This window comes from Leguminivora glycinivorella, chromosome 6, assembly GCF_023078275.1.
Source record: "Leguminivora glycinivorella isolate SPB_JAAS2020 chromosome 6, LegGlyc_1.1, whole genome shotgun sequence".
NCBI classification, from domain to species: Eukaryota; Metazoa; Arthropoda; class Insecta; order Lepidoptera; family Tortricidae; genus Leguminivora; species Leguminivora glycinivorella.
In genome coordinates, this window is record NC_062976.1 from 13,970,004 (window position 1) to 13,995,809 (window position 25,806).

General features: G+C 36.1%; 2 protein-coding genes across 2 annotated transcripts; both read left to right on the top strand.

Annotated features, from left to right (window-relative positions):
* The first annotated feature begins 16,355 nt into the window (after positions 1-16,355).
* LOC125226783 lies at positions 16,356-17,433 on the top strand. The gene is made up of 2 exons (XM_048130872.1): positions 16,356-16,465; positions 16,811-17,433. Exons 1-2 carry the CDS (start codon positions 16,393-16,395, stop codon positions 17,365-17,367), a joined length of 630 nt encoding a protein of 209 aa, XP_047986829.1. The 5' UTR covers positions 16,356-16,392; the 3' UTR covers positions 17,368-17,433.
* Positions 17,434-23,613: 6,180 nt separating this feature from the next.
* On the top strand, positions 23,614-24,657 carry LOC125227621. The gene is made up of 2 exons (XM_048131976.1): positions 23,614-23,744; positions 23,819-24,657. Exon 2 carries the CDS (start codon positions 24,175-24,177, stop codon positions 24,538-24,540), a length of 366 nt encoding a protein of 121 aa, XP_047987933.1. The 5' UTR covers positions 23,614-23,744; positions 23,819-24,174; the 3' UTR covers positions 24,541-24,657.
* The last annotated feature ends 1,149 nt before the right edge of the window (positions 24,658-25,806 follow it).

A 25,806-nucleotide genomic window follows, 5' to 3' on the forward strand; every position in this document is an offset into this window, starting at 1 on the left:
TCTTCTGCCATATTGCCACCTCGCCTCCACCGCTGCTCCCTGGCGCAGGTGCTAGCTCATTGTTTACACCGGGGCCCTTAGTACATGATACTCTTCAACACTTTTGTTCTACCGCTTTTGTCATAAGTATAGATAGCATTTGGTATATAACGCCTACAATTTTGCAAGGGTTTATGTGATAATATATGTATCATTTCATTTTTGGATAGATTGGAATGGCATGGCGGTCATAAAGGGTTTTTATGATATGTTTATTAACAATTACTTTTGGTAGATCTGAAGTTTCAAGTACAGGAGAAAATATAAAAATTGACTATAGTCCATATTGTAGTAGTAGTATTGGCCTTATCTTATTTCGTATTCGTATATTTGCATCACATCACAATCCTCTAGCACGTATTAAAATGTTATAGACGTTTACAAAATCCATTAAAGCCATATTTTCGTGTCAGAACTAAGTCTTGCAACACTCACGAGTGACTAAACAATTACGTTAGAAGTGGGGCTTGTCATTCAAAGAAGCGTTGTTAAGTACACGCCAATGGGCACAGAGTAGGCCCTAGCCAAAAGTGCTATCGTTGACGTTCCGTATCGTTTTGTAGTATTCTATCTCTATCGCTCTTGCGCATTTGCGCGACGCGCGATAGACCCAATTGCGTATAGTTCGCCATGGAGGGTCAACGATTGTAAGTTTGGCTAGAAGTCCTGTGCGAATGGCGAACCCTAGCATTAAGCCAGGCGAGCAATTCCGCAAATACGTGAAACAATAATGATAGTGGTCACTACGAATATTGTGCCTGTAATTTTATTGTAGGGCCTGTAGATCTGGACTCGAGGGGTTCATCTTGTCTTAGCAATATTATTTACATGGGCTTTTTCGAGTCAATATTTTTCTAAAGAAGTCAGAAATTCCATACAAAACAACTTTTGGTAAAAAAAAAATAATATAATTAATTATTTGCATATTATTTAGTCTCATAATTTCTTTTGGATATTATCTGCATTGAAATATCCCACAGAAAAGTATAACATTTATTCAAATCGCATGAGTTAGAGCCTGATCAGCTAACAACGTTCGGAACAACCCTCGTATATGTATTTTAACAGTTTTTAATAGACTACAAAAACGAAAATCGGGTTTCGGGTACACTAATCAAAAAGTAAAGAAAAATTGTCAGTAGTTTCGCTTATAATCAGTCCAAGCTAACACGATAGTGAGTTTCATACATACGTACCTACTGTTCAAATAGCACTGAGGTTGTTATAAGCCTATACCTCTCGGAATATGATTAAAATCATTAAAAATATCTTTTTGTAGGTACCTTCATACTTCATAGCGTATTCATAATTAACTTAACTTACTACAAATTAAATTCGACTTCGTTTGTTTAAGTGAAGAAAATTACAAAATTGTTCAAAACCCGTCAGTTTCGCTGATGTTATCAAATCGTAAGCAACGAACTAGTTTGGAAATTGGTTATGTCGCTGGCAGTTAGCGGAACTCATTACTGAAGTCGTTTGTTCAACACGGGTCCGCACTCAGCGCCATCCGCGGCAAGCGGCCCAAAAAATAACAAACAAAATAAATTAATTTTGGAAACACGCGATGGAACGACGGTTATGTGGAATAACTTTGTTTTCTTGATTAACCGCGTTTCCTTAATACTTTTGTGGTTGGAGCAAGGATTGATTAAGTTTGAGTTGTTTAGATCACAATCGGCAAAATATGCCCCATTGCATTAGTTATCCAATTTACTAAGTAGCTGCTACTAAATGAATTTTCGACCACAGTATAATATTCAGGGCGATGCGAATGCAGTAAGTAATATGGAATATAATATCGCTCGAATCTTTATCGTAACAATAGTTATTTGTTTTACAAGGGGGCAAAGTAGTTGTTTAACCGCACGTGCCAATATTGATACCCGAGCAAGCGAAAGATTCCAATATTGAACCGCGAGCGTAGCGAGTGGTTCAAAAAGTGGAATCTTGAGCGTTGCGAGGGTTTCAAGGCACGAAGGTTAAACAAACTTTGCCACCGAGTGAAACACAAATTTTTTCACCACACCAACATGAAAAAAATACTAACTATAAAACATCAAATTAAATCAAATCTATCAATTTTTTCAATATTTATGATTCAAAATCATCATTCATAGGTAAATCCTACCAGCCAGCTTAAGACATCAAGTTAAAATTAGTATGAAATTACTTTGCGCTCTTGTGGATAAAATGCAATTTTGCTATCTGTTATCGAATAGCAAAGTAAGCCTTTAACAGTTGGTGTGGTGAAAAATATGTTATGTACGAGTATGTCGGCATACTCGTATAATATTATCTATCCATTTTCAGGTCATGGAGTTGTGATGCAGTATTTTTAAAAAACATGTACTCAAAGGTGTTATTTATGTTTGAAGAAACGTCACTGACCTTTCTAATAGGAAAATCAAGTCGGAACTTATTCAGCAAAAAACCGGAATCATAACGAATTTGCCATTTGAAAATTATAAACTTTCGTGAGACATATTCATATATTTATTTAATCAATATGTGGTTGTACTCACATTATTATAACGCGACTGTAGCGACATGATTTGGGCCATTTAAGAGACCCGTCTTCAGGCATATTAGGAATGTTCACGGCGCGGCTAGATTCCGTGCACTTCAACATCAGTCATAATTATCAACTAAGTATGCAATAAACATTCCTTTAGTAATAAAACCGTTGATCAGATATTTGCGAACGCTTTCTCCGCAAAAATAGATCTAATGTTGATTATGCTCTGTAGTTTTCCGGTTTTAGATATAATATCAAAATATTAGGCAATTTTGCCGGGGCCCGCTGTGATAAGTGAAGGCATCGCGTACCGGAAGTGGGCTCGTCCGGCGCCATGCATCGCTTCCTCCCGCCCGGGGCACTTCCGTTTCCGCGCTCATGTCTCAACACACGACAAGATCCCGCCCCTAGCGATGCGACGTTTTTCTAACTGAGCTTTGATATCGCAATTTATTTGCTTGTCAATTTCAGGAAGAGGCCACGCGACTTATGGTACTGAGATCGAAACGGCTCGATAAATCAAGCCGATGTCAACATAAGGAATTATTCATAGATGAGTTACTTCAACGTTTCCTTCATAACGAACCATTAGCATGATAAGTACCGATAGGAGTTATTGGACGATGTATGAGCTTATAAATATAAATGCAGTTAGCATCTAACGACGATGGATACCTATAATAGAATATATTGAAGTTTTTTTTAAATAAAAACATGTTGCATGCCAATTTTATTTATTTGTGTCAAAGGAAAGCAAAAATAGGTAGCTCATTTCACTGTAAACATTATCAGTTTCATAAAAAATCCTTAAACTTTTTTGAAAATACCGTCCAAGGCTGCTTGATTGCTCGTTTCCTGAATTTTATCAAATCACTACGCCGGTGCTAAAACAAAAGCGTGATGTATTTGTATCAGTAGAGGAAATGACAGGCGATGATTAATTTGATGCACCGTACAGATAAGCCGATCACTGCGCGACAAGATAGGGCCGCTCGCGGCGGATTGCTCGCCAGGGCGTCCGAACATGTGGACAATCTTTCACGCTCATGTGTGCGCTCACCCTTTTATTGGTCGAGGGTGAGGCGAGAGAATAGTATGGATCGTTGCTTACAGTATTGCAGACGGACACTTGACCCAGTTCAAGATACGGGATAAAAATAAAACTGACGGTGGCTTAAGATAGCTTTAATCTATCAGCTACTTGACTTGATAGCTACGTTTCACGACAAGATTATTATTAATTAAATTAAAAATGAATATTGGGGGGTACCTTACAGAGATCGACCTAGCCTCAACCTAAGTAGGTATGTCGGAAACAAATACGTGTATTGTTCAGTAAACAAATAAAATGCTGTAACCGGGATTAAAATCTAGATCCACGGCTTAGCAGGCAGGGTACTACGAGTAAGCCAGACTGGTCGTGATATATAAAGTGGAACATATTAAGACAGGTACAAAAATAATATGAGTATTATACGTTGCAGTAGCAAGGTCCTCTGCTGACCTAGTGAGCGGAAGCATTGTGAGTAGTATTGACGTGGGCAAAACAACGCGACCTGTCGTCTACTTCACGAATATTAAGACGCAAGTTCGACAAGGTAAGATTTTACCTATGATTTAACGAAAAGTTGGGTAATATTGGGTGGCCATTATGATAATATCAAATAGAAACACACCAAATTAAATCAATCACTATATGAGTGTGTGCGTAAAGAGAAGATTCACAGTATGTATAGGCTTCCACACTTTCCACAACTCTTCCCGAGCAGACTCCATACACTTAGGGCAATTTTTTTTCACATAAGTTTTTTTTTTAAACACTGTGGTACCTTTCTAAATCGGTGTCAACTTAGCCTCGTCTGACTATAGTCATTACATATTTAAATATATTAGTTGCAATTTTTCGGCTGAAGACCCTTAACCTCGTAAAGATTTAATCTTATTTATAATTAAACAAAGAATCAATAAACAGGAAGAATCTGTAATTTGTATCTTTTGAAGATCCATATAATCCCGTCGTCCCCGTTGATTAGAGTCCACGGCTGGGGCGCGGGAAGAGAGCGTGAAATTGTCTGCTCACTTCTGTAAATATAATTTCGGCAACAAAAGGTCTATAAATGGTACAGGCCGTGCAAGTGTGCGCACTTCTTGTTATACGCATTTTAAAAATTATCCCCCTCGCGTATTAGGGCGATCATGTGTTTCATCATGTCATCAATGTGACAATCGGTTTGGTGCTTTAATTTCGTCCACTGTCTTTGTTTCAGTGTTAGTCTAGCACCTGACAAGTAAGTACGTGAGTAATGACGGGGTGAGGCTTAGGACAAGAAGAAGAAGTAAGTACGAGATATGAGGCACCTGCTTTATTAACACATGACTTTAAAAATAAATAATCGTTTAATACAATTGGTAAATAATGTATGATGGTATGTATGTATATCTATCGATTAACTTACTAACAAAACTTTTTAACAAAAAATAAAACCGCCTTCAAAAATAAGCGCGTTACAAAACACGGAGAAACTAAAAAGCCAAAAATAATAAACCTTTCAATTCAGATTTCTTATCGTATTGCAATAAGCTAAACATCCAAATTATAAACAAATCAATTATTTTTGTAGTCGGTACCAGACCTGTTCGTCGCCTTGCTATTGCCTGTTTGCCCCACCCAACCATACACAGGCTGGTACCGACTCCAAAAATAATTGATTTGTTTATAATTTGGATGTTTAGCTTATTGCAATACGATAAGAAATCTGAATTGAAAGGTTTATTATTTTTGGCTTTTTAGTTTCTCCGTGTTTTGTAACGCGCTTATTTTTGAAGGCGGTTTTATTTTTTGTTAAAAAGTTTATTTATTTGTTGATTTTTAGTGGTTCCTAGTGATATTATATGTATCAGTCCGAATACATGTACAGTAGTGAAAGAATTATCCTTTAACTCCTAACCATTGAGGAGTTGACCTTCCATCATCAGCTCAGCGACATAAAATTATTACCATCAGACGTAAATACTGGTGTACCTTTGAATAATTTTTAAGAAAAAAAAAACCGTCGCCTTTCGGGTTCTGGTGAAAGCTACTTGCGAATGTTGGTTTATGTAGAAATGTGTAAGTATTTTTTAAAACTGCTTTTAATGCTTTAATTATTAGATGGCTACACAAATGAATATACGTATAACGTTAAGGTTTGAGGAGTTTCCTCAATTCCTCATGAATCCGATTATATTATAAGAAATCGAAGCTTGACAAACTTTGACTTCAAAACATATGCTTAACAAACATAACTAAATAAATGTCACTGTTCTGAACTTAAATGCATGCTTTTCTTACAAAAATACCAAAGTCACTATGAGTGTGCCGTTCAGGTTTGAGGAGTTTGGTTCTGGCCATCATCAGCAGTTCCACTGCACCAAATGTCACTGTTCTGGACGAAAGTGCATACTGTTCTTATAAAAATACCAAAGTCACTATAAGCGTGCCGTTCAGATTTGAGGAGTTCGGTTCTGACCATCATCAGAAATTCCACTGCACCAAATGTCACTGTTCTGGACGAAAGTGCATGCTGTTCTTATAAAAATGGCAAAGTCACTATAAGCGTGCCGTTCAGATTTGAGGAGTTTGGTTCTGGCCATCATCAGCAGTTCCACTGCACCAAATGTCACTGTTCTGGACGAAAGTGCATGCTGTTCTTATAAAAATACCAAAGTCACTATAAGCGTGCCGTTCAGATTTGAGGAGTTCGGTTCTGACCATCATCAGAAATTCCACTGCACCAAATGTCACTGTTCTGGACGAAAGTGCATGCTGTTCGTATAAAAATACCAAAGTCACTATAAGCGTGCCGTTCAGATTTGAAGAGTTCCGTTCTGGCCATCATCAGCAGTTCCACTGCACCAAATGTCACTGTTCCGTACCTAAATGCATGCTGTTCCTTTAAAAACACAAAAATCACCATATGTATGCCTTTCAGATTTGAGGAGTTCCCTCGATTTCTCCAGGATCCCATCATCAGAACTGGGTTCTGAGAAAAATGGGACCAATCTGTATGCATATACATTCAATCAAAAAAAAAATTTTCAAAATCGGTCCAGGAACGACGGAGATATCGAGGAACAAACATAAAAAAAAAAAAAAAAAACATACAGACGACTTGATAACCGTCCTTCTTGAGATATGAGGCGACGGTTAAAAATAGACTAAAAACATTACATGTGCCTATAACATTTGAAGAGTTCCCTCGATTTCTCCAGGATCCCATCATCAGACCCTGACTTGGTGCCAATGGGACCATCTCGGGGTTATACCGGTTCGATCAAAAAAAAAATTTTGAAAATCGGTCCACGATTCTCGGAGATATCGAATAACATACATACAAAAAAAAAATAAAAAAAACATTCAGTCGAATTGAGAACCTCCTCCTTTTTTGAAGTCGGTTAAAAATCAGTCTTCCGTTTACGTACATATGTATATTTATTACATTTTAATAAGTGAACTACCTACACTTTTTAAATATACGAGTATTGTTACATTGAGTTTGTATGCATTTACTTGGTGTTTTTTAAGTACACTACACATTAATAGTTAATACTACATATGTATTATATTATATGTCATTTGAAATACTGATCCATTCAAATTATTCAATTATTACATACTGTAGGAACTCATAATATAGTATCGAATCCATTACAAGCCGAACCACAATATTAATTTCCCTCGAATCGGACTGATTAATTATAGCAACCTTTCATTCGGGCCGTGCTCCGAGATACGGAATCACTTTATGGCTTATTTTATTGAATTAATGCATTAGTCCGTGACTAATGGAATCACAAAACAAATAAAATTAAAATGTAAATAGTGTAACGACAAAATGCTAATAATAAATTTCTCCATTTTAATAACTGTAACTGTGCGAAGGGGAGCTTCTGGGTTGCTAAGTCAATATAACACTTCCATTACTCCAAATTAAATTCCTCGGGGAGAGAGATGAAGTTTTTATTCAGCGCAGACAAAGGCCCGGAAGAAAACTGGCCAAGTAATAAGGGATACTCGTTCTCGCTACTTTATATTACAGGTACTCCACACAACCTGTCATACGTTTAACGAGAGCCGTTTTGCGATAAAGCTAAGTTTATGAGTCGCGCGACTCGCTGAGCTGACCGCGCGCGTACAAAATTGCCGACCTCACTTCACCTTCCCCGGTCCAGCATTCTGCTGTAGATAATTAATTAAAAAATTGCAAACGATACGACGACATGCTGACAAATAGTTGCAAAAAGCACTTGTCGCCTTTACGAAGGCCGAGCGCAGCCGGGTGTCGGGTGCAATGGTATTAATATTTTACGGAATTAATCATTATAATCCTTCTGGCAAACAAGTCGCCCTCGGGGGCGCGAACAATATAATGAAGTTGTCATTTTTTAGACTGCACGGGGGAGAGGCTGGAGGAAATCCAAATTGAATCATGCGGCGAGGGAATTGTGCTATTATGTTATTAAATACAGGAGGGCGCGACCCCGGGAGTTATTTTTTATGTGCGGAGGGCGTCGAGAAGACAGTTAACAGTTTTCACAATAGAATTATGATATAATTTGACACAACAATAGTGGCTAGACTGTAAAGTCTATAGTTAGCAAATCGGATTAAAGGCACAACACTGGACTGCACCACTCTCAAGACACAATTCAATAATCAATTTATATGTTAAGTAATTAAGTAATACATGTATGCTTTTGTGTAATGTACCTAAAGCTATGCTTTTATCTTAATTTTATATTTTTTGTAAGAGATAAGAATAACCATATTAGGCATGTCTTTACCCAGTAGGTACTTGGTAGAGCTTACTTAGTTAATTTATACAACATAAATTCCTTAATTTCACTAAAGTAAAAAATGCAACCATCAAGAAACAGGTAGAATACGAGACGAGACACGTTAATTTAATCAAAATGTGTCAAATATTTACTCTTTCCTAATGTAACCCTATGTTTACCCACACACTTATAAGAGTTATAAGTATATATTCTCGTCTAACTTCTATATCACACTCAAAAGAGCCAACAGTGAAATGAAAGCTTTTATCCATATGTCAGAGAGAGTACTTACAGCGGCTTATTGTCACCCCCGCTGGAGAATTTGATAAAGCGTGTGCGAATATTAACAAAAGGAATATCTTGTTAAATTGATATTGCCACATGACGCAAGCGATAGTCACCCTTACTTACCGCATCCTGCATACTTTCAGGGCACGTCATTGATTGTGCACTGTCATGGAGATACGTCGTTTCGATGAACCGGGCGTGAAATTGTCTCCGCTGGAAAATGTATATTTCAAAGGGGAAGATTAAAATATTATCCATGTTAAGTAAATATTCAAATGAATATTTGCCGTGTTAGACAACAATGGGCGCGTACAAAGGGGAAGGTGCCGTAATTTGATAGATACCTATCTACAAAACGGTCTTCGTTAAGGGACGTCCCTGTTATTATAAATTATAAGCGCGATCTGGGAATTCTCGTGAATTAAACGGTTCTTAGAGAAATGGCCAGAGATAATTGCGTATTGTTTAGATTTAGAAACGTACCTACCTACTACCTACTTCGGAACACGCGCCTGCCTGTTTTTAATTACGATTGCACTTATTGTCATTATTGCATTCACTTGCACATTAAAGAGCATTGTCTTATGTGAGATCTAAACTGGCCATTACGCTTAGCTTAAGTGAATTGAGATACCTGGGAAGTACAATTAAAACAGTACATTCTGTATGTGTATAGTATGCATTTTCGATTTTCTTCAAAATAAAACATGACTTAGTCAATTAAATGTGAGTGTCATTATATGTATAATTAAGTGACAGCAGAGTGAATCTGTTGTGCAGTGGGAGTGATTGCACTTGCAATGTGTCATGTAAATGAGTACACTTGCGCCGGACGCGGCCCCGCGGGACCGACGCCTATTGTTATAATAAAATGCCATCTCTGACTATGAAGAGTACACCCGCAGGATGTAGAGCTGCTAAGTTTTCTTTTTTAATGTTCCGTTTTTATTTGGTACTTTTATTATTTCTGTAGAACAGCGGTTTCGTACTTTCAGAATGTAGATTTTCCCGATCAAGGTCGATTTTGTATGACATATTAAAATTCATAACTGTCTCTGCATTATCGATGTATAGAATTTTCAGGCCTTTCCCATCATGGAACATTGCTGTAAAGACCTCTGGGAGGCGTCTACGGAGTCAGAGCCAACATGTAGAGGGTTTTTTGCACTTCAATTAATAATGGGATAAAGCGCAATATTAGATCATCGTAGGTATGTATTCATATTTATTTATTGCATCCATGGTATTATAAGATGTTACAAAAGTAGGTAAGTATATGTGCTCATGGACCCTATTAGGGTGTGGCAACATATTTATATGCTATACTACATATACATTAATAAAGATCGTTATCAAGGTGCACTTTTCGTGGCAAATGGTACGGTTGGCAAAAAAAAACAAATACTTACATTTAAATATTCACTTTGTTCTTAACTACAAAATAAATACTTACCTTCTTAGGATTACACCTCTACGGTACAAAGCCTTTTCCGACCAACTATATATTTTTATTAAAACTATATACGTCAAATAACATTAATTATGTCATAAAAATACATTACGCGGAGTGTATATTATTTTAATCCAAATAATCAAATGCACTCTAGATACGACTATCTAAAATTGTTATTCAAGTATAAATAAATAAATATTATAGGACATTCTTACACAGATTGACTGAGGCCCACGGTAAGCTCAAGAAGGCTTGTGTTGTGGGTACTCAGGCAACGATATATATAATATATAAATACTTATATACATAGAAAACATCCATGACTCAGGAACAAATATCAGTGCTCATCACACAAATAAATGCCCTTACCGGGATTCGAACCCGGGACCGCGGCGTAGCAGGCAGGGTCACTACCGACTGCGCCAGACAGGTCGTAAGTATGTAGTTCAAGTCAAAAGTAGTGCACGAAGCCAAATCTGTTTAACAAATTTTACTTATTTATTCAATGTAATTTATATAAGTAATTATAAATAAATGTATATATTTCAGAACTTGTTAAGTATAATATATAATGTTTTAAATACTTGTGTATTTGTTTTTTTGCCAACCATACTCTGCCACCAATACAGCACGCTGATAACGATCTTTATACATTAAACACTATCACTACACACATTTTACTAGGTCACAGGTAGTAGAAAATATTGTAGGTAAGGCTGATCTACTTATTAAAGTATACATGCATGCTGCGACTGGGACACAAAGTACGCTCCATAATATTTTACCTAAGCCGTTAGGAGATTCATTCCCTTGCGGGTGTACTCAGTGAGGGTGTAACATGTTTATATGTTTATTTTAATACGCGTGTCGCGCGTATAATACGGAATTTATTACGGCGCGACCCTCCCCCGGATTAATGCGATACGGAAGATTTGAATTCGGAGCATTAACTTGGATTGGTAGGAAACATTCTGCCGGGGAGGTATCTCCAGCGTGCTGCCGCTCTGGTGAATACTTTATAATTAGGTCATTCATGAGGCTGACGTGATGGGACTTCCTGAATATTACCTCCGTACGCAGCTGAGCTTTTACATTGTATGATTGACGCTGGATCCTGAGATTTGCTCGACAGTCAAGAAGAGTCAAACCCATATAAGGGTGTTGCTCATTGTAAGATCGCGCTTCAGATGTCTATGACTTTTGGAACATTACGCTATTACGCTAGCTTGTACGTTGGCGACGATGAGGCACAATATTTTTTTATATTAGCGTCTTTTTAACAAAACGTTATAACGGTTGTAATCATGGTCAAACTACAAACACGAATACCTTTCTTTTTTACCTGCATGAATAATTCAAATAAAAAAAATTACCTACCTAGTACTATGTACCTACCTACTTACTATTTCTGACTAAATATTTTTAGTCAAAGTTCACTTTGTTTTAGCGCGCTTCAGTTTTTTGATGAAGTACTTTTATATTCAATATAAGCTAGAATTAGGTAAGTACTTTCAGCAATTATAGCCTCAAAATATAGAGTGAAAAAATAATAGGCTCTATTATAGGTTAGGTGTACATTTTTATAAAAATAGGTACTCCAAATTGTTCTTACTCAGTTGTTTTGTGTGATTGATTGATTACATACTTATCGATTCCCGTCTCCTCAGATCTTATTAAAGAAGCAGACGGTACAGATGGACCATGATTTACCACCTCTAATAACGAGAAAAACTGGCTATAATCTATTTTCATTCGTACACAAATCGAACGAACAGAAAACCATAAAATACCCCACACAAAGAATCTTTATGTAAACATAACAAACGTTAAAGCGTTATATCTGTTGTTTTAAGTCATTTCCAAAGTCATTGGCTAGGATCGATATTTTTGGAACAAGGATGTACGGAACATAACTAAAATATTCATTTATTTAAACGTAAGATCGTGTCCTGCAGGCAAAAATAAACGAAAACAAAAATAATTAAAACAGTTGGCGACTTTGTTTTCTACTAACAAATTTAATTAACATGGGCTTATTTCCCGCTTGATCCGAGAGAGACAAATTGGCTAAGTAAAATTTATGTATCGGAATCAAATTCAATTTCGTCTTTGCATTTTTTACACGGTTTTATAGGGCTGTGTTACTTTAACGTCCGAAACAATACCATACTATGGACATGCCAAAGACGTAACGAACACGGATAGTACCTATTTGTACCTGTCAAGATAAACATAATTATAAAATATACATTTATACATGTTTATAATTTGCGGCATACATAGTAGGTAATAATTTAGTTACTGATGTTGCCATCGTGTCTAATACTACTGCAGGCTGAAACGCTCAACGGTAGTTGCATTTGGCCCCCGAATGATACCACAAAGAAACTGAGTGATGCAACCGCATCACCATCAGCAGTAATACAGTCACTGTTGTGCAGCTGGATCCAAATGCCACCTTTACTTATAAGCTAATCCTATAAGACATTATCTAGGGTCTAGGACCACGTCTTTGCCTTTGGCTGGTCTGTGGCCAAGAGTAAGCCCATTTTTAATTAAAAAATATATAAAAAAAAACATGTCAAAAAGTAAGCAACACAGGAAAGTGATACGAAAAAAGAAAATGAAGACTATTACACGAAGACACGGCATTGTATAACCAAAGAGTATCAGGCATCTACGTTGCGCACTTCCACACCTTCTTTCGATCTTGTGAAATTTGTTTTCTTAGCGGATTTTTCTAATCTTCTTTAGCATCGTTTATATTGATTATAGCGTTCCTCCCGCCTAATTTATATTCAGCTAGTGTTTTTTCATCACGCCCTGTGCTCAATATCGCAATTCGTACCGTAGTTGGCGTAAGCCGAGGGGACCTGTCACCTTTACCTACTCTCGGACTGTCTCTGTCGTGAATGCCTATTTTATTACACGCTTTCACATAAACAACTACAGTTTACGACCGTTTTTGTATCCAAAAACGGGTCGTCGGACGCAATAAACTAATTATTAAATGAAGGTAAGAGACAGTCGGTAAATTATGAATCGGCATTCGATTCTCATTTCTGATTTAAAGCCTTGGTGACGGTTCGATGACAAAATTATGTTCCAATCTTGTTTATACTCTCATTGGATGGATGTTCAGTATAATGGACATTTTTTCTCTGTGGCGGCCGATTGCATGCCGATGCCGTAGAAGATCCATAAAATAAGTTTTTAATAACAGGGTTAATAGCAAAATAACATTGTGCATTTATATGATTTATAAAATACCTTCACATACAATCCACGTACAATTTATTTCCAAATAATGTACGTTTGCAGATATACTTTCCTGAATTTATGAATATTTTATGGGTGGGTGCCTAAGTGTTTTTTTTTTAAGAAAAGTCTTTTTTGACACTGATACCTATATCCGATCGATATCCTAGAGCTAGTATGCCAAATGAAATGAAGCTCGAATTGAACCGATTAGGGTACTAGTACTACTGACTCTACTCTATTAGCAAACAAATAAATCTGTAATAATAAAAATACACTTATCTTATAAGAAATATTTAATTATCATAACCGATTAACTGTATTATCAGCAGGGCCAACCATCTACATCTCAATTTAATTTGCTACATTCCAGAATAAGATTTAGGCGCTCTCAAAAACTATGGCGCCGCAGATTAGTTAGTTCCAAGTAATAAACAAAGCAAGTATGCCCGCTATGGTAGGAATTTGGCTACTGACTTTCTTTTGCTGCATCAATCAAAATCATACTGATAATGAAATCATCATTTGGGTGGGCATAGAGAGCTGGTTCCGAGAACCGCGGCTCATCGCCGCTCGGCCCCCATGAGCCCCGCCATAATTAATACATTCCTGACTTATTTAACTATAACACCATCTATACAAAAAGTATAAAGTTATATTACGACTGATTCTTAAGTCAGCACTGTCAGCAGATATCTAAGAGTGTACCTATAAGTATGTACAAAATTTATTTTATTTCCATTATCAGACAGAAAGATTATGTTTTCATACATGGAAATGTTTTAAAATTAAACCGTTTTTTTAACGTTTATATCTCGGAAACTATGCACCCTAGCGACCAGATCGTTATGGAAAAATAATAAAAGCTGGTTAAATTTACTACAAGTTCTTCAACAAATATGTGCTTAATAGACGTGAAGTGGGCAGTATTTACCAAAAAAGTATGTATACCTACGTTTCTACTTTTACTTTATAAATAAATTTGGTACCCACTATTTATACGAAAACATGGCCTAGAAGCTTCAACAATGTAGATATCAAGATGAAGTATTGACCCCCAAATCAACTTTCAATAGCGGATAGCGAAAACTATACGTACAAGTAGGTAATCGAAACTTGACAGAAACAAACTTGTGGCAAAAATGAGATATTTTCCTTTTATATGATCTAGGTAGATCTATGATAGGCTTTCGAAATTTTCGAATCATAAGCGTAAACCCAATAAGTAGTAAATAAAACCCGTTAACGCCCACCCTATTCACGGGTAGTTTCAGTATTAAATGTATATTAAAGTTTATATAAGAATGATAAAAATAAACATAACGCTGAGTCATCTTAGGTGCCGGTACCTTACCGTAAACTGGGGTTACTTTGATTCTTGGGGTTACATTGATAAAAACTTCGTTTAATATTTAAACGCAAAAATCTACGTTTCCTAACGCCACGCCTACTGCCATTAGGTGTTTTGACGCAGTGAATTAGGTATGGTCGTGGGCAGTGCGGATCACATGTCAAAATATACGTATAGTTTCTTGCTATTTTTCATGGTTAAATAACTACTAAACTAATGTAGTGGGTATTAAAGTAAAAGGTTTACAGTGAATATTATTAGCTTGCCAGAAGAGTGTGTTTAGCATTGAGTTTTGTGTCATAAATTCAAACTAGGTATTTATTACTAATTATTTACTTTGTGGGGTGTCTTTGATCACCTGCATGGGGTAATATAGATCATACTTACACATATTTGATTATTTTGTGATTATGTTAAGGTACTTATTGAGGCTGAAAATTGGATATCTTTTTGATAAATATTGAGACAATCTCAAATAAAATTGATTTCTCGAAGATGGTAATTTTTATTTTTGATCAAAGTAACCCCAAAATCGCATTTTTATCTTTCCTTTAGATAAAATACTTCTGTAAGGGGTTACATTCGATTACCATTAAGACACATAGGGTATCAAAGTAACCCCAATGTCAGTTTAAGTTAGATCACAACGTTTTTTTTTCTCCGTAGATATTTTTTTAGTTTTTATAGATTTTTAGTAGCGAAAACTAAAAAAAGTTGATGAATTTTTGTTTTCCTTTTTTAGGGTTCCGTAGTCAACCCTTATAGTTTCGCCATGTCTGTCTGTCTGTCTGTCCGTCCGTCCGTCCGTCCGTCCGTCCGTCCGTCCGTCCGTCCGTCCGTCCGTCCGTCCGCGGATAATCTCAGTAACCGTAAGCACTAGAAAGCTGAAATTTGGTACCAATACGTATATCAATCACGCCAACAAAGTGCAAAAATAAAAAATGGAAAAAATGTTTTATTAGGGTACCCCCCCCTACATGTAAAGTGGGGGCTGATATTTTTTTTTATTTCAACCCCAACGTGTGATATATCGTTGGATAGGTATTTAAAAATGAATAAGGGTTTACTAAGACCGTTTTTTGATAATATTAATATTTTCGGAAATAATCGCTCCTAAAGGAAAAAAAAGTGCGTCCCCCCCCTCTAACTTTTGAACCATATGTTTAAAAAATATGAAAAAAATCACAAAAGTAGAACTTTATAAATACTTTCTAGGAAAATTGTTTTGAACTTGATAGGTTCAGTAGTTTTTGAGAAAAATACGAAAAACTACGGAACCCTACACTGAGCGTGGCCCGACACGCTCTTGGCCGGTTTTTTTACCCATTAAATTTAGAAGTTAGAGAAGTTTAAACTTTAAAATTGATCAATGTAGCTCCAGTTTATGGTAATTGTCGTTTGCTTGGTGACCTAATAAAACATGTATAACCATGAAAGCTTTCAGTTTTATCATCAAATGTCAGCCGCAGACGAGGACTTCAGATGGAATGGAAGATAAATTTAACCGTAAACATAGAAAAAATGTACAAAACCTAATAAATGTAGGCATGCAAATGAGTAAATTACGTATGAATGTAATTACCGAAGCTTATGGGTACCTATGTGTATTTATAGTTTGATGGTTAATAAACGTTCAAGTAACAATGATTCATATAAATTCATGAAATAATGAACATGACGGTGATAAACATGAAATTATTCGTTTTCATAATATTTTCTGCAACTGGATATTGCTTAAATAGTAAGTACCTACTCGTAACTCAAAGAATCCTTGTCTTGTTGGGTGGGAATAATAATAGTACATTGTGCAACAAGGGGAGGAAGTTGAATATTACTAACGAGAGTAAGTTAAATCGCTCCGGCAAGACTCGAGTTAGTAATATTCATACTCCCCGAGTTACACACAATGTTTTTCATCACACTCGCAATGTAAAAAATATGTAAATAGATGTAAAAAAGTTAAGTACGGTACAAGAAATTTCATTATTCCCTTGGGAGAACGATTTTTCTGTTAAAGTGCGGGTGTGATGAAAAGAACATTATGTAGATATTACATTTTTTTGCCGGATAAACTTTTTTTTTTCAGTTACAAATGAAACCGACGAGATGTCACTTTCTATGGACATGAATGAAACCGATGCGAGAAAGCGGTATGGTTACGGGTTCTACGGCCCTTGCGATAACTACAGGATAACATTTCTCTGCATGACTAATTGCAAAAGTTTGGGGTATGAAGTATACAGACTCGATCGCAGTTGCAAATGTACTTGTCATGAAATGAGAAGTACAATGGCTCTGCCCTACTATAAATGGTACACTACTGATACTCCGAAGCGAGTGCCGACAACAAGAAGCGCAAGACTTTGGGACGTAGTAGGAACCTTGTCACCACATCCCATCGAACAAACAACAACTCCCGAAGATAATAATACTTGTCCAACTTTTCCAACAATAAATGCAACAGAAAGCACAGGCAATGAAACAGAAGTAACGACAAGTGCTGGGGATGGTTCGAATACCACAGAAGCTACTAATGCTACATCTGATGGCCCTGATACTAATGGTACTAATGGTGGTAATGAAGACGCCGCAGCTAGCGGCGAACCAGCTGAAACTACTGCGGCTGAGGAAGCCGCAACGTAATCGCTGAATCATCAAAATATTTTTTTCCTTACTTATATACAATTAATAACTTAGTGGTGTGCCCTAGAAAGTACAATTTATGAATAGTTTTTTATTGACTCTCGAATATAAAAGTTAACCCATATATGCCCATAGGGTCGTTTTCGACCCACTGCTGAAAACACGCTACTACTCATTATAATAAGTGAAAGGTTGTAACAGGGGAAAAATATATCTGTTGGGCACATATGGGTTAACGCCGTCGCGTCTCATACTTCCATATCGATAAGGTTTGATTTCGTATGCGTCGCATCGCCGTCGCGCGACCATCGCGCGACCGTCGCCCACGCAAGCCACGGCGTGACAGTTTTATATTCAAAATTAGAGCTTCCCTTAAATAATTCCTCGACTAGGGTCAATGTGTGTTACGTTCAAAATTCGGGTATTTGGACAATACACAACCTACTGTATTGTCTAATGTAATTACTTTGGGTATAGTGGGCAGTGCAAATTTGAGATGATAATGATGACGATATTAGACTTAGTAGATTAGATGAGGCAGGTATTTATTTTTATTATTGTTTATTTATAATACTCATGGCAACCTGTCACTGCAATGCCACAGTTTCGTTTTCTTTCAACCCCTTATTTGCCAAGAGTGGCACTGAAGCTTTAGTAGTTTCATGTGTTCTGCCTTCCCCTTTATGGGATACAGGCGTGATTGTATGTATGTATAATACTCATGAATTACAAAATATTACTTATACATTGCTCCACAAAACTACAATTACTTTGACTGTGGAGTCGTGTGTTAGGTACATTTCGTCACTACTTTTAAAAAATCTCGTATCTCACGCTGTTCCTCAAAGTTAAAACGCAGTAAGTCTATATGCATTCCATACGGGTTACTAATGTATTACCGAAAGTTATTTGCCAGATTTTCACATCCTAAACAATGTATCCCAAAAATTTAAAAGGGTGTTGTTCCCACAATGTTTCCCAACTTATCGTGTGACATATACATATTTGCCAAAATAATGATATCCAAATAAATATTTAGACATTTCCTTACTTTGGCAATGTTCATTTTACCAAACTTCAATTAATCAAAATGATTAATTGCCAACCAATATTATCCCAAAAGAAAAAAAGCCAAATCTAACATTTGGTAAAACATTTCTTGGGCATTTTTTATTTTAACAAACCTTGTTTACTCAAACCGAGTAGTTGACAAAAATATTGTATAAATAAACAACATTTACTTTGACATTTTTTTATATTATCAAATCTTAATGTATTCGAAATAAACCAACTTTTTAGCATCATTTTGTGTGGGGGTCGCAGTTCTAACCTAACCTAAACCTACTTTCTTCGCAACAGTTTTGTGTGGGGGTCGCAATTCTAACCTAACCTAAACCTACTTTCTTAGCAAAGTTTTGTGTGGGGGTCGCAGTTCCAACCTAACCTACACCCACTTTCTTAGCAACAGTTTTGTGTGGGGGTCGCAGTTCTAACCTAACCTAAACCCACTTTCTTCGCAACAGTTTTGTGTGGGGGTCGCAGTTCTAACCTAACCTAAACCTACTTTTTTAGCAAAATTTTGTGTGGGGGTCGCAGTTCTAACCTAACCTAAACCTACTTTCTTAGCAACAGTTTTGTATGGGGATCGCAGTTCTAACCTAACCTAAACCTACTTTCTTCGCAACATTTTTGTGTGGGGGTCGCAGTTCTAACCTAACTTAAACCTACTTTCTTAGCAACAGTTTTATGTGGGGGTCGCAGTTCGAACCTAACCTAAACCTACATTCTTAGCAAAGTTTTGTGTGGGGGTCGCAGTTCTAACCTAACCTAAACCTACTTAGCAACAGTTTTGTGTGGGGGTCGCAGTTCTAACCTAACCTAAACCTACTTTCTTCGCAACAGTTCTGTGTGAGGGTCGCAGTTCTAACCTAACCTAAACCCACTTTTAGGTTTTTAGGCTATGTTTAGGTTTTTAAAGATTATTTGACTCGTCATAATTATGGTATTTTCGTCAAAAGTGTTTGTGGGAAGCAAACGTGTAAGTAGTTGTTAAAATCTGTCTGGGAAATGAAATTCGGTAAGTGAAAACAATCATGTTAAAACACTTGTCAAAAAGTGGTTTTGCATGGTGTGTTTTTAAGGAAGAATTTTTTTACTAAACAAATTATTTGACTAAATAATTTTGTCTAGTAATTAATGTGACGAAAGTAAAGTTGAGCAAACTTTTCTAGTCAAAGTGAAACATTTGCGAAATGAACAGTTGGGGTTATAAAAGTTGCATTACAACAGTTTGGAAAATTATCATTTGACGGATTTTAACGTTGTCAAATGTTATTATGGGAAAGATAGAGTTGACAAACGTGTAGTTGGCAAAATTCGTTTGGGAAATGAAATTCGACAAAAAAATCTTTGGTAAATTAAAAGGATCCCATTCCATACATACTTACTACAATTTTCTTTTCATTGACATGCGAAGATACAAGTTTTTTTAAAAGTAGTGACGATTTATTTAGTAGGAAATAAGCCTATGAACGAACAAATATACACCTGCTAGTTGGAACAAAACGAAGCTTTTCAATACTTATAATATGCACGTAACTCCAAAATGGCCAAAATAGTTTTATTTGTAATCTTTATTGCTAAAAAACATACGTTTATAAAATACTTTTGAAATTTATCGTAATTTAATAGTGGAATGTATACTAGTATTCAAAAAGTGGCTTTTTTAAATTCCCGCACAAATTCTCAAAACGTAACGAGACGTCATGTTCATGTTACACTTGACGTCTGTAAGTGAAAGAAAGAGTTATCCTTTGTCGCTCCCACTCATGTGTACGGCCAGACGTGTGACGTCAGATTTACACTCGATCGAGCAGATCCAGTTTCTTAGTTTATATATATATATATATATATATATATATATATATATATATATATATATATATATATATACTACGTCGGTGGCAAACAAGCATACGGTCCGCCTGATGTAAAGCGGTCACCGTAACCTAACCTATGGACGCCTGCAACTCAAACAGTGTCACATGCGCGTTGCCACCCCATTAGAAACATGTACACTCCCTTTTGCTGTGATAAGTACACAGCAAAAAGGAGTGTATAAGCTCTAAGGAGGGTTCGGGTTGCCGACGACTCAAAGGACAATAGACGGAACAAGTTAGTTCCGTAAGTCCTCCCGTCATCAGCACACCGCACCCTCGTTGAGCTCTGGCAGCCTTGGATTGGTTACATTTATTTTTAGTAATTAAATATAATAACTAGTAGAATTGGATTAAAAATCATGCATAGGTATTCCTTATTTCTATAGATTAAGGATTAACCAAGTCAGTGGTAGGTGAATTCCCATATAAGTACTTTAAGTGTTCAAACCTTGCCTCCGTGATTAGCTGGCCAAGTTGTTCAGCCATCCGGATGGCAAACGGAGGGCGGTAGAGAATCAAGCTCTGGACACTTGGAGGGCTTGGTTGTTTTTTTTGTCTCATTACGGTTTATAGTGTAATCACAGAATATACATATAAAAGTACAAGTACAGAAGGCTCACTGTCAATGATCTGTCAACGGACTGCATGCGACATTAAGTTCTGTTGCGCAGCGAGAAGGTCGTCAAACTTTTTGGGCCGCGAACGAACTCCCCTGGTGTAATTGACGTGATAGCGTAGGTATTATGGTTTAACTCGATTTGCTTTTTGAATGGTCGGATGTTCTCGTCTATTCCTCCTCTCTTCATCCTCAGAAGTCATATCACGGTATTAAAGAAGATAACATTCGAATAAACTGATCTACTTTGACTGTCTTCTTTTTTAGCAAAATGTTTTACACTAGTTAGGTAGTTTAGGCATAAAAGTATAAATCGCTAATAGCTGTCGAACTTATCATACCGCATGCCACAGGAACCCGTTATCAAAAAGCGGAACATTTGATTATTTACATTTTTTTAGTGGCAGCCATAATTAATGAAAATAATGAAATGGAGGTAAGTACATAAAGGGATGTAGGTACAATTTTTTTTAGAAAATTGAATTGCTTATAAAATTGAATTGTAATATACACCTACAGCGTGTGGATTCCATACGGGCGAATAATGTTACCAGTTATAGAATCTGATCGCACGAATCGTATAGGATAATCATTTTGTTAAAAAGTGTTATTAATTAAGAGTAACTATTTTTTTAAATGTGACTAAGCGGCAATGTACGCCGTCCAACTTCATGTCAACAGCAATTCCCGTCAACTTTGTACAAAAATTAAGAAAAAAGTTAAATTTGTTTTTATTAATTCCTATTTTGTTACCAAGATTTTGTTGATTAATTGAGATTTTATTAAGTTTTATTTCGTCATTAAGGTTCTCTAGTATCTATATTTTCTTAATTATAACAATTATCCTGTATATATCTTACGAAAGTCGAATTATATTACTAAATGTTGGTAACAAAATAGGATCAATTAAAATTTGCTGACGTGGCATTGTACAAAGTTGACGGGAATTGCTGTCAAATGACATAAACGTTATGTCGTAATGACGGTTAAGTAGGTACGGTAATTGATGTAGACGTAATACATTGCGTTCTGAATTAATGTGTGAAAAAAAATCTCATCTATTAAAAAAAAAATGTAATTAGGCTCCTTAGGTCCGATATTAATGGTTATCAAAATATTCGCCCGTATGGAATACACACGCTGTATTTTAGGTGACCTATTAAAATAAGTAACGACAGTTACGAATTGAAAGATATTTCGAAATTTTTAGTTGTGAAACCCTTCGAGCCCCTTAATGACTTATACTACGTCATTTTGTATTCTTTTACCTCAAAAAAGGAGGGTATATTACCTAAAGACTGTATTACACTAATTTCAGATCATACACAACCATAACAAATCATTATGATTGCTAGATGTTAGCGCGACTTTTGTATTTTCACATTACGCTTGAATCTGTAGTGGGCCAAAACACTGAACAAAATCGACGATCTCCTTTTGTAATCAGATTTTATGATGATATGATGATATTTTTTTTGGAGGGCCATTTTTTTTTAATTTTGCAATAGCGTGTATGTATGGCGCTTAAAACCGTAGTGTCTGGACTGCTAGAATGACATGAAGACTTCGAAGTGTTTTAAATTTTCTCACCACACCACACCAACTGTTAAAGGTTTACTTTGCTATTCGAAAACAGATAGCAAAATTGAATTTTACCCACAAGAAAAGTAATTTCATACAAATTTTAACTTGATGTCTTAAGCTGACTGGTAGAATTTACCTACAGGTAAATGATGATTTTGAGCTATAAATATTGGATAAATTGATGGATTTGATTTAGTTTGATGTTTTATAGTCGGTATTTTGTTCGTGTCGGTGTGGTGAAAAATTTTGTGTTTCACTCGCTGGCAAAGTTTGTTTAACCTTCGTGCCTTGAAGCCCTCGCCACGCTCAAGATTCCATTTTTAAAACCACTCGCTACGCTCACGGTTCAATATTGGAATCTTTCGCTTGCTTGGGTATCAATATTGGCACGTGCGGTTAAACAAAAACTTTGCCCCCTTGTAAAACAAATAACTTTAGTCTTTACAAGCATATCGTAAAGCTCACGGAGCCACTAGCAAGTAATTGTGTGTCTACTTAAAATCTAAATTAAAATTGTTTTAGAGTACCTACTTAACTCTGTATGTTACCGATTTGTGCTTAGACTGCTGAATTGATTACCGATTACTTTAAGTCAAAAAAGCTGACTGATTACCTAATTTTATACACAGTATAACAGGACGTACTAGAATGTTCTTTTTTAATTTACAGTGTGATAAATACGCTTTCTGTGGCCTATTTCACAACAGTAACAATTGTCGCCCGCCAGCGACACTTCACCGTTCATTGCCTGCTCAACAAGGAAATATTGACTCTGATTAACAATTGTTCTTTATCAACCCAGAAATAGGCACAGAATTGTCAGTGTCGTGTCAATGTCACTGTGGTGAAATAGCCCACTGCTGTCTCTTATATCAATATGCTATATCTTATATCAATATGTATCAATAATCAAATATTGCCGGTTCTGTTCATGAAAAAGGTGTCAGATAGGTGCAGGGGTCAGAAGTGATAATATACTATTATACCATTACCATTGTTATATACCATTGTTATTAGGCAGTAAAATATTTCAATTAATAAACTCATTAATGAAATATTAAAAATTAATGATGCATGCTATTTTTGCAATTAGACACGTTAAGAATTTTTAACATAAAAAATCGCATTGGAAACTAAAACCATTCATCCGCTCGCCTTAAAAATGTATACCTTTACTGTGCTCGTTTCTTTGACCCTTATATCATATTATGCCTCAGGAACCACCACTACTACAAGTGGTTTGTAATTTTTATATTTTTTGAATATATATGTTTTTTTAATTCAATTTTTTTATTAAGTATATCTCTTCCAGAAAAGTCAATATTACGATATGGCTTTCAACATACGCAAGAGTGCCAAGATTATGAAAAAGCCTTTATTTGCGTACAGAAATGCCTAGACTTAAACTACGATAGTGCCGTTACCGATAAAACTGCAAATGCACATGTTACTCGAAACCAGAAATTAGCAAACATAAAATCAAATCGAATACTACAAGAAACGATTGGAAATCTGGTGCTCCATCTACGCATTTACCAATTTGGGCACAAACAAAAACGACTAATAAAAACAACATAATTGATGATGACGATGATGATGATGACCATACCACTGACGATGTGAGTAAGGAAGTAAGTCCAAATAAACACGAAGGTGGTGAAGAATCAAATGGCACAACTGTTGGTGAAAATAGTACTACTGCTGCTGCTGATGGAGGAAATGAAACCGCATCTGCTGCTGGTGAAAGTACTAGTACTAGCGCATCGGATGGTGGAAATACTGACCCATCTGAAGCTAAAGACAGTAGTACTAGCACACCTGATGATGGAAATACTGACCCATCTGAAGCTAAAGACAGTAGTACTAGCACACCTGATGATGGAAATACTGACCCATCTGAAGCTAAAGACAGTACTACTAGCACACCTGATGATGGATCAGACACTACTACACCTGCTGGTGAGGAAAAGCCTGTTGACGGAGCTCCTGATAAAACTAGCACCGACCCGACTCCGACTTAAAACTTTTAGATAAGGGCCAGGCACAAAAAACAGAATCCTTGCAATGGAGCTTCTTAAAACATCCAGGACTTATATACTTATACCTTCAATTAGATTCTGTTTTAGAAAAATATACATCATAAAAACATAATTATGGTACTCATTTTTCTTTAGATAAAACGAATACGTACACACCTATATTATCTAATGTCTAGGAAAAATACTGAGATTATGTTGTGGCAAAATGCCCGGATAGCGAAGATAAATAAGGATAATTTATGTTTTAGATACAGAGGGCCTTACCTCACCGATCTCCCATAGTAAAACCGCCCTTAACTTTTTTTATATATAGTCAATCGGGTATTTGAGTGTATTGTGTAACAGTCTTACTAAATCCTATCAACTCATCAAGAACAGCACGGACTTATACCGCCTTTTTAGCAGCTTCGGACAAAGCTATACTCGTATAGAGGTATATTTCGCCTCGGTAGACGATGGTACGATGATTGTTATAACCCAAGGAAACAACATTCTTGAATAGGCCGCGACTGTTGACAGCAGTTTGGCGACAAAATCTAAAATGTCATGTTAAACATTGTAGGGAACCATCATGTCATGGGCTAATTGGAGTAGTTTGGCTGATGTCAGGAGTAACAAAATATCAATGTAGAGTTTGTAACATTTTTTTACTCGTATGTATAAATAGTGTACGTGTCTAACTGTACATAATTATTAAATAGAGAATAAAAACTCTTGTAATCCTATGAAGAAACTTACATTATTCGTTTTTTTTTACTCTAGGGCCGGGCCGGACGAAATGAACCTTGAATTAAAAGCTTAAAAAACAGAAGCCCCATTAGAGGGAACATGTAAAATATTGTTCAAAAGAAGGTTAATATTTTCTTATCAGGTTAGCCTCGGTTTGAATATTTACGAACACTCGCTAAAATAATTATCTATTTATATTATATATTAAGCTTAACGACCACATTAGGGTAATATCGCCATTCCCTCTCATAAAATATGTATTCTGAAGCATGCTCAGCCTATCTTATACGCTGATTTATAGTACACAAATAGGACGGAAGAGGAATATCCTCGAGAGAAAGCACCTTTTCGTAAATTTCGTACAAAAATTGTCCTTGTTTTCCTCCTTGGATATTAAGAGACCTTACGCCTTGGAAAAATACTTCAACTCAGAATATGAACAAAATATAGGTAATTTTGACAAATTGCTGGTTATATATAATGCTTTGATCTCAATTTAAGCAAGTAAAAGAGTCAACACTTGAATTTGTTG